This window comes from Callionymus lyra, chromosome 15, assembly GCF_982586985.1.
Source record: "Callionymus lyra chromosome 15, fCalLyr1.hap1.1, whole genome shotgun sequence".
NCBI lineage: Eukaryota > Metazoa > Chordata > Actinopteri > Syngnathiformes > Callionymidae > Callionymus > Callionymus lyra.
The window spans coordinates 16,676,628-16,693,883 of NC_141832.1; the positions used below are offsets into that span (position 1 = coordinate 16,676,628).

General features: G+C 36.5%; 1 protein-coding gene across 1 annotated transcript; it reads right to left on the bottom strand.

Moving 5' to 3' along the window:
* Window positions 1-12,328: 12,328 nt before the first annotated feature.
* Window positions 12,329-14,038, bottom strand: LOC148065135 (suppressor of cytokine signaling 3-like). Its single transcript, XM_087809600.1, has 2 exons — window positions 13,945-14,038; window positions 12,329-13,682 (listed from the first exon to the last, which is right to left on the bottom strand). Exon 2 carries the CDS (start codon window positions 13,607-13,609, stop codon window positions 12,992-12,994), a length of 618 nt encoding a protein of 205 aa, XP_087665726.1. The 5' UTR covers window positions 13,610-13,682; window positions 13,945-14,038; the 3' UTR covers window positions 12,329-12,991.
* Window positions 14,039-17,256: the final 3,218 nt, after the last annotated feature.

Here is a 17,256-nt window from a genome sequence, read left to right on the forward strand (position 1 = left end):
AACAGTTTATTTTCATGTCTAAACAAGAAGGATCTGTCTCGCCTGCAGTTCATACAAAACTCTGCAGCGAGAATTCTGACCTGCTCTAGTAGAAGAACTTACATTCCCCTGATCCTTAAAACTCTTCACTGGCTCCAGTTTCTTTCAGGATCAACTTTAAAATTCTGGTTCTTACTTTCAGATCTATTCATGGTCAGACTCCTCCTTACATCACTGATCTGATCCAGCCTTACACCCCAGCTCGGGCTCTGAGGTCTGTGGATCAGAATCTACTGATGGTTCCACGCACACGGTTCAGGACCAGAGGAGAGAAATCCTTCCAGGCTGTTGATCCTAAGCTTTGGAACGATCTTCTCCTGTGTTTGATGATCTACTGACTCCTTCAAGAAACATCTTAAGACACTTCTTATTGGTGCTTTTGTTCTGACTCCTGTGTTTGTCTTATGTGTCTTGGCCTTCTATAGTGTATAGTTTTAACTGTGTATTGTTTTTGATTGTTAAAGCGCTTTGTGACCCTGGTCTAGAAAGGCGCTTTACAAATGACTATTACTTACTTACCTATACAAAAGTATATTTATTTATTTTGAAGGGATGACAAAGTGCAAATATAAAGAAGGCAGATCAAAGGAAATAACACAAAGAACAGGATGTATGAGTTGGATTTCTACTGTTTTTATAACCTACGGGCTCAAACTATCCTGTCAAGATCCATGTTTGTTCTTCTACATCAAACACTCCAGCAAATTAAAAATGGGTACTTGTTGAAATGGATGATCTCTGTTCTTTATCTTAGCTTAAGAACCAGTATTTTTACTAGTCAAGGTATCAACAGGAACTTTAAAGTGATAGTTCCCCCAATTTCTAACTTCACACTCATGTTGACTGAGTTATCTGTAGATTTAATGTCTTAGAGCTCAATTTTCTTCATCCAAAAAGACAACAACGAAAACCTCCAAATACCACCATCCTGGTCATTGTTAACAACCATCTTGTATTGTAGCCTAAACATCAGACATTTGGAAAAAACATTCAATAAGTCTAAACTTGCTTTTAGCGGAAGCGAAAATGCTAATATAATACTTCTGTCTGTGTAGCATGTTAGCCTTTTAGCTTCTGCTACAAACAAGCTTAAAATATAAACTTGTTTAATTTTTCTTTTATTACGAAAACAATTTCCATTCGAGGCTTCAATACAAGATGGACCTACAAGCAGTATGGAGGTATTTGGAAGTTTAAATGTGTGTCATTTTAGATGGAGAAAAAAAAAAAGTAGCGCCATTAGCGACCGCAAAATTGATATTCATTCAAAAAGAGACAAATTACTCAGAAAAATAAGCCCAACCCTTGAGTTTGATCAATTTAGACCCGTTGAGATCACAGACCATGACGTCGGCCAATGGGATCGGACTGTGCGTTCCGTGAGAAAAAGTCTCGTAAAAATTATAAAAGAAGTGCTGCTTACACCTGAAAAAACAAAACAAAAGAGAGAAAACACAAGCCGTCTTTGTCTACCTGTCGCACCCAGGTGGAGTACAAGTGGATGGTTTGATAGCCACGTTGACAAGTCTGTCACATGTGAGTCCTGGTTACCAAATTTTGATCATAAATCTTACGCCTTTAATCACCAACTTCACTTTCACCAACTTTATGCTTAAAAGCATAAGAAAGAATACGACTCTGCTTCCTTAAATCTAACCGTCTTTTTATCTGCATTCATTTTGAGTAGCGGTTCAATTTGGGGTCACATACAACTATTTCTAAGCCAGACTTGGCTTCCAGACCTTGAGTTTACCTCAGTATGTTTCTCTGGAGGTCGTGAATTCTGCTGAAATTCAATGTGAAACACCTGGAGCAGAGTAACCTTCAGTAGGAACTGCTTGTGGGGATCCCCCCCGCCCCTCCACCTCCCCTTTTTTTTCTCTATTTCTAAAAACGTCAATTCCTGCCCGGGGTATACGCAACGGTGGTTCGAATTTCCTGGCAGTGGCATCTGAGGTTTGTGTTGTGAGAAAGTTGTCGTGCCCCACAGGCGACCGTCAACTTGCGTCGTAGCTGTTACAGTCAACACAGCACAATGTTCCCATTACGCAGGCTGTTTCCTTCGGTTTCCATGGATGCACGCCGAGCGATCCTCATGTTTCCTGTGACGCAACCCAAGCCTCTGTAGTCCGGAGCTGCTGCTTACTTTACGAGCAGACCTTGGAGTGTGTGACGGATGTAGTGTTTACCTCTTCCCGGTTAAACACAGTGTTACTAATCTTAGATCATCACTTAAATAAACGACACAGGGATGTTAGCTTACAACTTTAGCTCAACTTTAACCGTCCAAATCCACTTAACAATAACAAAAGAACAGTTAAAAATACTGTATTTTTTATGTGACAGTCTCTTAAGCTGGTAGGTTTGCCTGTAGAGATAACAGAAATACCTTGTAGAAGTTAAATAAACTGATAATAACCTTCCTTTGACACTGTACTGACAAAACTATCCTTTTAGGAACTTCCATGTTTTCACACTGGAGTGACGACTCGATTATGTAAGCATTGTTTGAATAAAACACCATTTTTCCATGACTGTATGTCTTGTGTTTTTTTGGGCTAACATGCTAAGTTGAATTGTGTTTTTAATGTGTCTTATCAAGTGATGGTTAAACTTTTTTTTTTTACAGTTACTGTCCTCTTTTTCAGAAGCGTGGAAATATGTGGGTTAAAAGTTTAAGCATTTCCTGTTCTAAAAATAAAGTTGCGCGAATGCCAAGCCATGATGCGCGACCAATAAGGAAACTTTTTTTTATACAAGATTTTTTGAATCGTACGTGTTTAACATAGTAACGCACCAGAAGCAAACTAAAAGACATACGATGTTATCTGATGATGTTCCAAATACTAATTGAATTACTTGTTACTAACTTAATTACTTGTTACAATATTAAAACATTGAATATATTGTCAGAACATTTCTAAATAATATATCAAGGGTTGATTATAAACACGTTTTATTAAATAGTATTCCATCAAGACCATGTGACATTTGTAGATAAAGGGAGTTCACCTAAGGTCAGTTTGGGTGGTTTTTAATTAAAAACTATTCAATATTCAACGTTAAAAATGTAATTATTTTAGGGAATGAGTCACAGAAACATGGCATTTGTTTACTTCTGCTAAAACAAAAACGTTGTAAAGGGAATAAAAACAGTATTAAAGGAACAATAAAATTGCCCTTTTGAATGTTAGTATCACTGAATACTTTGAAAACCATTGTTATAAAAGTGAATAAAGTGACAACACAAGCATTTCTTGAAAAACACTAAAAGCTATCAGTAAAGCTAAAGCTAACATCGCATGGATACATATAAAAAATTAAAAGGAAGTTTCATTGCATTTATTTCAGCGCAATAAGATTATAAAAGCTTATAAAAACTAAATGTACGATAGGTCAAGGACTTGTGTGTTATATCATGTAAAGATATAAAGATTTATCCAACTAAAAAAAAAAGAGGTTGTCCATTGTGAACACAATAAATTCATGAAGCTGGATTTATTCATCTTCACCTTCTTCCCATCATGCATTGGTACAGAAAGTCAGCTTTTCGCACCTTAGGATGTTTTGCAACCACAACTAAAGGCTGAGAGTTAAAAATTCGTTCATCGCTGAAGATTTAAACCCTTTATAAAATGCTACAGAATAAACAAAAATTGTTTTACTAAGAATGCGAACACATTACCGATAAAAAATATGGGAAAAGGGAGTAATGATTTTTGAAGTGTATAATTTTACTGCATATACTCAAAAGAATTGCACGATATAAAACGTGTGTGAAAACTACGACGACGCTCTCCTAGAAACAGAGAACCAGGAAGCCTCGCAGATGAACTCTCAGTTCCACAGAACGGCAGAGTTTCCTCAGAAAATAGCCTTGTGTTCTCAGCCACCGCCTCACCCACAAGAACACGGCTGGAGAGAAAACTCTGTTTGAGGCCAACAAGCTAGACTTGAGAAGACATGAAATTCAAGGGCGGTGAAAAATAAATCCAACATAAATTCGCAAGAAGCTTGTTGTAATGAAGTTCTAGAGAACAACTGAGGAACAAAGAAGTACCATTTTGGATTTCGCATTGTACTTTGAGAAATAATGGCATAATTGTAGGATTAAAAATGTTGTTATGAATATGTGTGCTTATGCTACAATAGAATGCAGTCGAGTAATTTGCTTTGCATCTCCTACCTTTAAACGTGCGGTAACTCCTGGTGACTCACAGGGTGTTTCCAGACATGCTGAGGGATTTCTCTTCTGTTTGCAAACACTGTGATTGTTTCAATAGCCTGTAAATCAAAACATGTATTAGGAGAACTGGAAGATTATTTAAGAAGCAGACATTAGCAGAATGGAGTCGAAGGGGCCACTATTCTTCAGTGCCTACGGTTAGTCGCTGTCAAGCAAAAAGTTATTAAAACATTTCAAAGATACATAGTGTATGTTTACAGTTATGTATAAAGTTTTTCAAAAGTTTTAAATATGCATAGTGTACGTATACAGTTATGTATAAAGTTATTCAAACTTTTTAAAGGTGCAAAGTGTTCGTATACAGTTATGTATAAAGTTATTTAAATAAATGTAAAGATGCAAAGTGTACGTATATAGATATGTATAAAGTTATTTAAATAAATGTAAAGATGCAAAGTGTACGTATACAGTTATGTATAAAGTTATTCAAACTTTTTAAAGGTGCAAAGTGTTCGTATACAGTTATGTATAAAGTTATTTAAATAAATGTAAAGATGCAAAGTGTACGTATATAGATATGTATAAAGTAATTTAAAAAATGTTAAAGATGCAAAGTGTACGTATACAGTTATGTATAAAGTTATTTAAAAAATGTTAAAGATGCAAAGTGTACGTATACAGTTATGTATAAAGTTATTCAAACTTTTTAAAGGTGCAAAGTGTACGTATACAGTTATGTATAAAGTTATTTAAATCAATGTAAAGATGCAAAGTGTACGTATATAGATATGTATAAAGTAATTTAAAAAATGTTAAAGATGCAAAGTGTACGTATACAGTTATGTATAAAGTTATTTAAAAAATGTTAAAGATGCAAAGTGTACGTATACAGTTATGTATAAAGTTATTTAAAAAAAAATTAAAGATGCAAAGTGTATGTATAGTTATGTATAAAATTATTTTAAAAATGTAAAGATGCAAAGTTTACGGTTATACAATTATGAATAAAGTTATTCAAACTTTATGAAGATACATAGTGTACATATACGATTATGAATAAAGTTATTCAAATGTTTTAAAGATGCATAGTGTACATATACATTATGAATAAAGTTATTCAAACTTCTTAAAGATGCATAGTATACATATATACAATTATGAATAAAGTTATTTAAAATGTATAAAGATGCAAAGTGTAGTTATAAAATTATGTATAAAGTTATTTAAAATGTATAAAGATGCATAGTGTACGTATACAGTTATGTATAAAGTTATTTAAAATGTATAAAGATGCAAAGTGTAGTTATAAAATTATGTATAAAGTTATTTAAAATGTATAAAGATGCAAAGTGTAGTTATAAAATTATGTATAAAGTTATTTAAAATGTATAAAGATGCATAGTGTACATATACAGTTATGTATAAAGTTATTTAAAATGTATAAAGATGCATAGTGTACGTATAAAAGTATGTATAAAGTTATTTAAAATGTATAAAGATGCATAGTGTACATATACAGTTATATATAAAGTTATTTAAAATGTATAAAGATGCAAAGTGTAGTTATAAAATTATGTATAAAGTTATTTAAAATGTATAAAGATGCAAAGTGTAGTTATAAAATTATGTATAAAGTTATTTAAAATGTATAAAGATGCAAAGTGTAGTTATAAAATTATGTATAAAGTTATTTAAAATGTATAAAGATGCATAGTGTACGTATACAGTTATGTATAAAGTTATTTAAAATGTATAAAGATGCATAGTGTACGTATAAAAGTATGTATAAAGTTATTTAAAATGTATAAAGATGCATAGTGCACGTATAAAAGTATGAACAAACTATCTAACAAGAAGTAGTTCCCTTCATCTCGCAGCTGATGTCAACAGTAAGCCCGTGTGAACTCGGCCTGTGATCAGGTGTTTGATACCTGCCTATAAAAAGGCATAATCTGATATGAGGGCAGGGCAGCGTAAATATTTCCCCGTGGCATATTGGCGCAGTCATGGCAGGTTACCAGAGAAAATAGGAGTGGCTTTTTTCCGAGGGATACACATAAGTTTCATGACACATGATTCCACATTACGTTACCGGTGACAACGGTCAACAGCAGGTGGTTGTTTAAACTTTTCTTAAAGTTCCAATGTGGTTTAGTATATTGCAACGTCTGGGTTTTGACAGCTGATTTTGTAGGAGGAGCTCATGAGGTCGGAGGTCACGCAGAAACTAAACGTTTTATTTTTTATTGATAATGTATATTGTATTTATTTCTATTATTCATTACTAGTCACACGTTTTTGTTTTTCGGACTCTTGTCTTAATTTTTCCGGGTTTTTTTGTCCCTCAAAAAGATTGAATATAAAAAATAATTAGGAAAATTAGGAAAAATAATTAAAGGTCCTATTATGTTTTTTAAGCCTATTTTAGCTTCTTTTTTTTTTACTTGATTTTATACTTACGTTTTTTTTAGTTGTTTTTTTTATTTAGAAGTCCAAAACATCTTAAATTGGTTTTAAATTACAGAAAATAGAAGTGAGATTGGAAAAGAAAAAGTCAGTTCAGTTAGCAATTAACGTCAACACTTTCGCATTAAGATGTTTTGTTAATTTAAGTGTCGCAATTCAACTCCCGGCCACTAGATGGCATCAATCATAACGTCCTCCGCAGCTAGAGGAACAAATAAATCCTACGAGATCCCGGCGCTGACTGAGGACGAGAGGATACAGTCGACTCCAGCCGGTTTTAAAGTTGATGTTTTGGACATATTCTGGTTTCAAAACAAATGAAAGCAGTTACGACTTGGTCAAGAGTCATGTGGTCTGTAAATTCTGCAACACCAGAGTCAAGTACTCAACAATACTACAAATATATCCTTGTTACTATAGTATTAAAATATACATTATCATTGTCCCTGTAGCGATATACGCATCGGGTCAGCAGATTCTTGCCAATACACACCCCTATTGTTAGGATACAAACACCTTTTTTTCCAACAATAGATTTCAATGCCGTCATATTCACATGACCTCTCAAAAGCTAGTTCAAAAATAGCGTCATCTCATGACGGCTGAGAATAACGTTCGCCGCCTCAGTGTGGAATTTCAAAAAGCTTGTTTTGTGTGCCGTCAATCTATAAACGGCGTGTGCCAGAAACACTTAGGCACCTTTTAGTTAAAGGAAGCCATTGATATCCTGTCGTTTATGTTTTTGTTATGTTTTCTGGTCGAGGACGATCGCTTACGCAAAATGATGATTATTCTGAGAAGAGACGAGGGGTCGGGGATGATATCGGGGAGGACTTACGGCGGCGTGCCGAGGACGTGGAGGAGTGGATCAGGATCAGGAGCGAGCGTGCCCTGAGAGCGTGCGGTGAGTCACGCTTGGCTCGTAGATCTGGCGTCAGGGAACCCATTGAGAAAGCCTCCATGACAACCGGCCGTTGTGGAATTGTAAACAGGCGCTGGGGGAAGAGGAGCGGGAATCAGGATTAGACGCACAAGGGCTTCACTGAGCTGAGACAAGTTGCGAGCAAACGAGGCGGATGAAGAACATTCGATCTTCTCTGGAGGTCGCCGGGATTTGGGCGATATCTGGTTAAGCCATTATTTCCCCATTTGGCGTAATTTCTCATTAACATCCTCAATATGACCTGAAGTCAAGTTCCCCGAGAACTGCTGGGTTGTTTAGTTCCCCTCTGTCTGGAATTACCACCAGTTTCGTTTAAATTTCTGCTTCTGGGATATTTTAGGAAACAATCAGAGCATTTTATGGATTTAATTATTAAATAAACTTCATCTTTTTATATATTATTTGTGCTGTCAAATGAAGCGATTAATTGCTATTAATTCATTAGAGATATGTGGGGTTTTTTGTCTCATGAATCAAATTTTATCTCGCACTTCTCTAGCTTTTGACAGTTTTTCTCAGCAGGTTTTCTTTTGATGAGAATTTGATTGATTGATCCTGAGGGATCAATAAAGTTTTACCTTACCTTACCTTTAGAATAAAAATCATTAATTCGATTCCTTAATCAAACTTTTATTATTTATAACTTTATTTAGGTTTTTTAATCTCTTAACAGAGTAAGTATTTAGGTTTAATAACGTATTTAATTACGAAGTTAATTTGAAACTAGAAAAAGGGATTTGATAGGTAAAAACATGACCTGGGAGGTTCGGGGGCCACACGCGGCCCTTTGACTGTATAAATGAGGTCCTGACTATAAAACTAATGTAAAAAGTTCAAACATTTTGTTAGTTTTTATATTGATTATTAGTTCAACTCTGAATATAGGTATAACATATGTTGGGTATGATCCTATTATTTGTTATTTTTTTCTTCTCCCTATACCTAAATTGAGCAGCTTTTTTATATTTTTCATTTAAAAAAAACTACTGTCAAAACAACATACACCTAAAATAACAAAATGATCACTTTTTTTTTTACTTCGTCACTTAATTAAACCTGTTTTAAAATATACAATTGGAAAGAAAACCTTTTTAAAAATCATCAATATTCCAAAACCATTTAAATAATGAGTTTTAAAAATGTTTTAACTATTATTTGCAGTACAAACAGTGAGGTTTTGTTCCCGTGATAGAACATTTATTTAAGCTCCGTGTTACAACAACCGCAAACTGTTTGCAGCTGTCATTTTACTGACTACCAGAGAAATTCTCCAGTACACTTCTGCAATGAAAGCTAGTCTTGAAGCCAATTGTTCTCTGTGATAATAACCTTGCTACAGCAAAGCTAACTGTTTCTGTGGATTAATAACCTTTCTACAGCAAAGCTAACTGTGTCCATGCAATAATAACCTTGCTACAGCAAAGCTAACTGTGTCCATGCAATAATAACCTTACTACAGCAAAGCTAACTGTTTATGTGCATTAATAACCTTTCTACAGCAAAGCTAACTGTGTCCATGCAATAATAACCTTGCTACAGCAAAGCTAACTGTGTCCGTGCAATAATAACCTTGCTACAGCAAAGCTAACTGTGTCCGTGCAATAATAACCTTGCTACAGCAAAGCTAACTGTGTCCATGCAATAATAACCTTGCTACAGCAAAGCTAACTGTGTCCGTGCAATAATAACCTTGCTACAGCAAAGCTAACTGTTTCTGTGCATTAATAACCTTTCTACAGCAAAGCTAAATGTGTCCATGCGATAATAACCTTGCTACAGCAAAGCTAACTGTGTCCTTGCGTTAATAACTTTGCTAAAGATAAGCTAACTGTGTTCACACGATAATAACCTAGATACCGCAAAGCTAACTGTGTCTGTGTGATGATAACCTTGATACCACAAAGCTAAGCGTGTCGCTGCGTTAATAACCTTGCTACAGCAAAGCTAACTGTGTCCATGTGATAATAATTGTGATACCGCAAAGCTAACTGTGCCTGTGCGATGATAACCGTGATAGCACAAAGCTAAGCGTGTCTCTGCATTAATAACCTTGCTACAGCAAAGCTAACTGTGTCTGTGTGATATTAGCATGATACCGCAAAGCTAACTGTGTCTATGTGATAATAACCATGATACCGCAAAGCTAAGCGTGTCTGTGCTTTAATAACATTGCTACAGCAAAGCTAACTGTGTCAATGCGATAATAACTGTGATACCGCAAAGCTAACTGTGTCTGTGCGTTAATAACCTTGATACCGCAAAGCTAAGCGTGTCAATGCGATAATAACTGTGATACCGCAAAGCTAACCGTTTCCATGCGATAATAACCTTGCTACAGCAAAGCTAACTGTGTCCATGTGATAATAATTGTGATACCGCAAAGCTAACTGTGCCTGTGCGATGATAACCGTGATAGCACAAAGCTAAGCGTGTCTCTGCGTTAATAACCTTGCTACAGCAAAGCTAACTGTGTCTGTGTGATATTAGCATGATACCGCAAAGCTAACTGTGTCTATGTGATAATAACCATGATACCGCAAAGCTAAGCATGTCTGTGCGTTAATAACATTGCTACAGCAAAGCTAACTGTGTCAATGCGATAATAACTGTGATACCGCAAAGCTAACCGTTTCTGTGCGTTAATAACCATGATACAGCAAAGCTAACTGTGTCCATGCGATAATAACTGTGATACCGCAAAGCTAACTGTGTCTGTGCGTTAATAACCTTGATACCGCAAAGCTAAGCGTGTCTTTGCGTTAATAACCGTGATACTGCAAAGCTACTTTTGAAGCAAATGCTAATGTGTCTTTAAGACAATAATCTTGTTCCAGCAAAGCTAACTGTGTCTATGCGATAATAACCTTGCTACAGCAAAGCTAACTGTGTCCATGTGATAATAACCGTGATACCGCAAAAGCTAACTGTGTCCATGTGATAATAACCGTGATACCGCAAAGCTAACTGTGTCCATGCAATGATAACCTTTATACCACAGAGCTAACTGTGCCCATGCGATAACAACCGTGATACCGCAAAGCTAACTGTGTCCATGCGATAATAACGTGATACCGCTAAGCTAACTGTGTCCATGCGATAATAACCGTGATACCGCAAAGCTAACCGTGTCCATGTGATAATAACCTTGATACCGCAAAGCTAACTGTGTCCATGCGATAATAACCGTGATACCGCAAAGCTAACCGTGTCCATGCGATAATAACCTTGATACCGCAAAGCAAACTGTGTCTTTACGTTAATAACTTGCTACCAAAAAGCTGGTTTTGGAGCAAATGCTAATGTATCTTTAAGACAATAATCTTGTTACAGCAAAGCTAACTGTGTCCATTCGATAATAAACTTGCTACAGCAAAGCTATTTGTGTCTATGCAATATTAATCTTGATACCGCAAAGCTAACCGTGTCTGTGCGTGAATAACCTTGCTACAGCAAAGCTATTTGTGTCTATGCAATATTAATCTTGATACAGCAAAGCTAACCGTGTCTGTGCGTGAATAACCTTGCTACAGCAAAGCTAGTTTTGTAGCAAATGTTCATGTGTCTATTCTAGTATAAACAATGCCAGTCCTAAAGTAACTAGTAGTGTTTGCCCTTTTATAAACTTCGATCAATCTTGAGTGCGCAGGTGAGCCTGCAGCAGGTTGATGTGGTGAAGCATAGGAACATTTTCTAAGAAGTGAGCATCAAGCAAGATAAGCCTCTGAAGTAATGTGGGCGGAGAATGTCTTGTATACATTCGTGCGATCACCCACGGCAGTTTCTGAGAAACTGTGAACACGAGGGAGGCGTGTGTGGCCCTCGGGGCGGGCCGAAGTGTGAACACGCCATTTACTGGTTAAGTAATTTTGAAAAGAACGGTCTGTGATTTTGTGTTACCAGGAAGAAAGTGATTCAAGCGAAAATTTGGCTTAAATCCAAAAAACTTCGACTTTGTCAATATTGGATTATTGACCTATTTTTGGATAGTATTTTGGCCGGCAAAACGATCAATAAAGTATCATGAATTTAAAGAGCACACTTTGAATTCGCAGGGTTTTTTTGGGGCTTTTTTTTTTTACGCTTTAATACTGGGTGTTATTACACCTCATTAAAAGCTTAGTTAGTTTAACTGTAATAGCCTCAGTTGTGTTTGAGCCAACTTCTCTGGTAAAGCACACGTCCTTTGTTGTCTTGCCAAATTTATTTAATGAGCCGAACTATAAACAGAAATTAAACGTTTAGAATCAGAAGAATTTCCGCTTATTTTAGAAAACATAACTTGATCCTATATCTGCTTTATATTATGAGATTTGCGGAAGAACAATGTCATATTAAAAATTAGTTTTAACTACAAAAACTAAATAATCCCGTCAATAAACCATTTTTTTGGTCCACCACATAACTAAAATACAGATGATACGCTTTTCAAATATAGGATTATTTTTCTTTTTTAATTGTAAGCGAAATAAGTCACGTCTCACCCCAACTACCTGTGCACTAATACAAATAAAATATTATATTATAAATATTATACATACATTATACATATAATATATACATTATATGTATATTTTATATACATATAATATGAATTTTAAAATAATCCCATTGATTTACTGTATTTTTTAGTTGTAATAAATAGTTTTTTTCTTTTACACAACACCCGTGATCAGAAAACAGAAACAACAAGTCAGTACTTTGTAGAAAAATAGCACTCTTTATTATAAATTACTGAAATGTTTTACAGATATATAAATAAGTGCAAAGTTGACCGGTTTGTGTTGTGGAAACGGTCAAGCATTAGTAGCCAGCGGTGTGGCCGTCACGAGTACGCATCTTTTTAAAAGACAGAAACGTATCTGGTCTTCATGTAAACAATGTTGTTTAAAAAAAAAAAAAAAAGTTAAGACGATTTTTTTTGGCTCCTTCCGAACCAAATACATTCATCAGCCCTTCATCGACCTACAAGTCGTCGTCACTGTCCGGATTCTTCAGTCAAGTTTGGCTTGTAAATTCCCCGTCACAAAATATGAGGCCACTTTTTTCATTTTCTATAAAAAAAAAAAAAAAATACGAAGGCCATTGTTGTGTATTTATACGTTTCCCCGCCAGCGTGGTCAGAGATTCGAGGAATGCTGGATGCCTGATCCAATATCAACCTGCCAATCAGCTCAAGTCTGCTCCGGGCCCACCTTTAATGGACGGATCGTTTTCTTTGGCTCGTGTCTGTGAACTTGACAACCTCACAGCACTTGTGTAGCAGCAGCAGCAGCAGCAGACGTGGTCCCGACCGTCAAGTCGGAGACTACAGCAGATTCATTCTTCAAAATGTTTCCTTCAAAAAACCCCTGGACCTTCTAAATAGGCGCATCATAGTCTTGGAGGTAATCCTTGACCGGCTGAGGAAGCTGATCCCGATTCGACGAAATGTCCAAATGTCCGTTCACGGTCTTCCTGCACAGGTGCTGGAGCGTGGACAGGTTGCAGAAGAGCGGTTGGTGCAACTCCAACGGGATCTTCTCCCCGGCGGAGTGGATGAAGTAAATATTCCCGCTCCGGCTGTTCTTGCTCTGAGACATGTAGTAATGCACGAGTTTGAGGATGCAGTCGAAGTGGGGCGCCGTCTGCACGTTCTTAGGGTCCGTCTGCAGGAAGAAGGAGACGGCGTCGCACTGGACCCGGAGGTTCTTGGTGCCGGACGCCGTCTTGACGCTGACGGTGAAGAGGTGCCGCCGGTCCGAGCTGTCCCGGACGATGAAGGTGCCCGTCCTCTCCGACAGCAGCATGGAGTTGGCCTCCTTCCCGGTGATGGCGCCCCAGTAGAAGCCGCTCTCCCGCAGCTTGTGGAGCGTGGCCAGGACCATCTGGTACTGGGCCACGGTGCTGAACGTCTTGTAACGGTGAGACTGCCGCAGGCTGGAGTTGACGCTGCTGCTGCTGCTGCTCATTGCGGTGTGCTTGCTGTAAGTTACCATGGCGCTGTGCCTGCTTTGTCTGCAGAAACGATGAGCATGGAAGACCAGGGAGGAGAACCAGTGGGATCAAAACCTGGAGGGGGGGGAGCAAAGAGTTAATAAAACTGACATTTATGCACAGATTTAACAAAGAAATAAACAATATTTTTTGGGGGGGACCGTAACAATATAAGTACTGTTCAGTTAGATTTAAAAAAGTTCCAAACAATAACATGAAGAAAAAAAAATGTTACTTAAACACAATATTCCAAACACGCTCTAATACATCCATAAAACAATCCGCTTTAAATCTCTTATTTTTATGTAGCTTTACAAAAGTAAAAGTGGATTCTCACCTCAGTCCTTCTCGAGATAAATCCCGTTATGTGTTGACACTTGCGCGTCGGAAGAAAAGTTGCGTTTGTGTTTCAGAGAAAAACTGCTGCTCTGAGCTGCGAGCTCGTGTTAAATACACCCGGGCGGGAGCGGCGGGGCGGTGCTAAGAGTGAAGTCCCGCCCCTCTGGTTCCAGTAAGCGTAGATTAACAGGAAATTCAGTTGTTGTTTTTTTTTTTTTTTTTCTTTCTTTCAGAAGGATTCCTGCCACAAGAAGACGACGCTCCTCCCTCCGCCTATTCCTCAATGAAGGGTTTCTGGCCCCCCATTCGGTGTCCACTTTGAGGAAACATTAACCCTGTGTTGTCTTTCGACTAAAGCTCTTGAGCTTCGGTTTCTGAGAATTTCTCTGGAACTGGTGAGACGCGCGAAGCTGCCTGAAGGGGGCGCCAGACATCGCTGGACCTCCGTGACGTCTTTGCGTTGTCATGGCAATATAAATAAAAACTATATTCTTATATAAGGCGTCTTAGGCAAACGCAAAACAAGAACAAACTGGACTCACAGCATGATAAAACAAATATAAACTCGTTTAAAATAACCTTTGTATAAAACGAAAGTAAAATAACTTTTGTATTTGCAACTTTAACATCCTTTGTTTAAATTGTTAAGTTTTGTTTAAAAATTAACAAAAGCTCTTGAACTAAAACTTTTTATTGTGAACCTCTTTTGGTTAATTCTATTACTTCTTTTTTCAACTTTAAAACCATTGAGTTAATAGTGAAAACCAACCCTTTTTTTTTAAAGGAAATATGTTCACAAAAATGTCTCCGTATTTAAAGATTAATAATGCAGTTCTAAAAATGGAAAAACTTAAGGAAACTCTGTATTAAGGTCTTTTCTGTAAATTTACTTTGCATTTGATCATTTTCATACTTTAAAATCATTGATTAAACAAAAACACCTTATATTTCTCAACATATTTAATAAAGGGTACATGTTTCTAGTATTTCATCAAAAACTTTACAGTTTGTGAAAATCATTTAATTTACCGAACAAGATCAACCCTTTACAGTTTTGGTTTTATTTTAAAAATGTATTTTCGATATTTAATCAATAGCTTTATAGTGTAAAAACAATTTAATTTGCAGAAAAAGGCTTAACCTTGTACATGTTTTGTTTAATTTCAGAGTTTAACTTTCAATTTCAAATATTTACAACTGTAATACAAAGGTATAAGTACCGAAAACCTTTTATGAACATATATTTATTACAAAAAGTATGTGTTTTAACTATTTAATCAACAACTTAATTTCCTGAAAGAAGTCTTTAAATTAGTTCAAATAGGAGTTTTTCATTTTACAACTTTGTAACTACATAATAAGCTTTAAAAACATTTTTATTCATATACAACCCAGTTTCAGTGTTAAATCCACTTCAATAAAACTTAAAACCAAAACTGTATCATCTTTTTATGTGAATTGAATCATTGTCACACGTCAACATTTTTGATTAAATAAATAAAGAAAAAAGGCTTTTTATTCAACCACAAATTGAAATTCAAAAAGTAAAGTTAAAATAAACTCATATTTGAACTAAAAGGGAAAATTGTGGAGCATTGTTTTGTTCAATTTGATCACTTTCAAACTTCTTAAATGAATAAAAAATAAAACACTATAACACCTTCAAATGATTATAAATTAAAAAGGGTGATCTCCAGAAGTGTATCAACCCAGAGAATAGGGAAAGGAAAGTGTGTAGGAATAAAACAGATGTGTTAAATAATTAAAGAAAATCAGCTGCTGATAAGTAAAATAAAAATGAATTCTATTCTTAACATGAAGATTATCTTCTAAGGCCTGAAAACGTGGGAGAGTGTATTTATAATTGCAGAAATGTGTTTTATCACACATACCACAACACACAGTTTATTAGAATGTCCTGTTCCTTCAATTGTGGTGTCACACTTATTCGGGTCCCTCCCTGCTGACTCAGCCATTAACAGCATGAACCAAAAGGTAATTCTGCCGTCCTCCCATCATGTGTCACCCCTGAACTGAAAAAGGGAGGGACTTGTGGGTAAGAGATTGACATCACACGATCCTGATGGGTTTTGGTAAGTACCGGCTGTCTCCACGGCAGTGACAGGTACTGTCTGGAAGGGGGGAGGAGGGGGAGTCGCGTGAGGATTCTCCTCTGGTTCCCAGAAAAACTCTTGTGTCATCAGAGTGAGGTATGCTTTGGCGTCTCCCCCGAGGACTCGCTCAGTCAATGGAAGGAAAAAAAAATTGGCTCCGGGCGAGAGCACGAAAAAGCACCACAAGCGTCTCCATGGAGACAATAACGCCGGCTTTTATTACTGTACGCCGCTGACTCAGCCGGTATGTTCCTACTAGCAGAAGACGTCAGCGCTTAATGATATAAACAAAACAGGCCTCGGGTGCAGGTTCGAGTCGTGGGTTCATTGACGCACCGGACGACCTGTGGCACAGGAGCAGGTTCCTGGACCGGCATCTAAAAGGTCCACCTCGTGGGTGGGCCTCTACCCGTTATTGGTTTATTTTAAACCATTTGTTTATACAATATGGCTCATTTTAATCGTTTTTTTTTAATGGAAAAATAAGATGCTCAGGAGCAGGAGCCTATCCCAGCTACACAGGGCGAGAAGCAGAAAGTATGTAAACGCTGCAAAGTTTTATTCAACTGTAAAATTAAACCTTGCTTTTTTTAAATAAGACTAGTTTCTAAAAAAAAAAAAAATTATAGTAGCGTGTGAGTTAATAACAATACACTGATATATAGCAATCTTTTTTCTCCACAATAATGTTCAGCACTGTGGCAATTTCTTTTCAAATTAGTTTTGTTTAATATCTATTTAAATAAAGTAAGTATAAAATAATGTTTTATTTATTTATTATTATTTAAATCAAACATTCAAAAGTTTGTGCCATTTGTTCATCTCTGTCTTGCAATTAAACCTCCAAGAAAGCAGCAGTCACTAAGCAGCTAAAGGAACAATGAATTCTGTGAAATCCTGGAGATACCCGAGTACGAGAGGATACAGTTGACTCCAGCGGTTTTCATAAGATGATGTTTGGACATATTTAGGTTTCAAAACAAATGAAAGCAGTTACGACTTCGTCAAGAGTCATGTGGTCTGTAAATTCTGAAACACCAGAGTCAAGTACTCGACAAAACTACAAATATATCCTTGTTACTACAGTATCACAATATTGATCCCTCTGTATCGTGATATATAAATATATTTAAAATAAGCAGTTTCATCTGTAAATTCAGTTATATACACCGTTACATCGTATTTATCACAAAGGG

What these genes read in the sequence shown, in the direction of transcription:
- LOC148065135 (XM_087809600.1), bottom strand. Translation starts at nt 13,609, where the DNA reads ATGGTAACTTACAGCAAGCACACCGCAATGAGCAGCAGCAGCAGCAGC.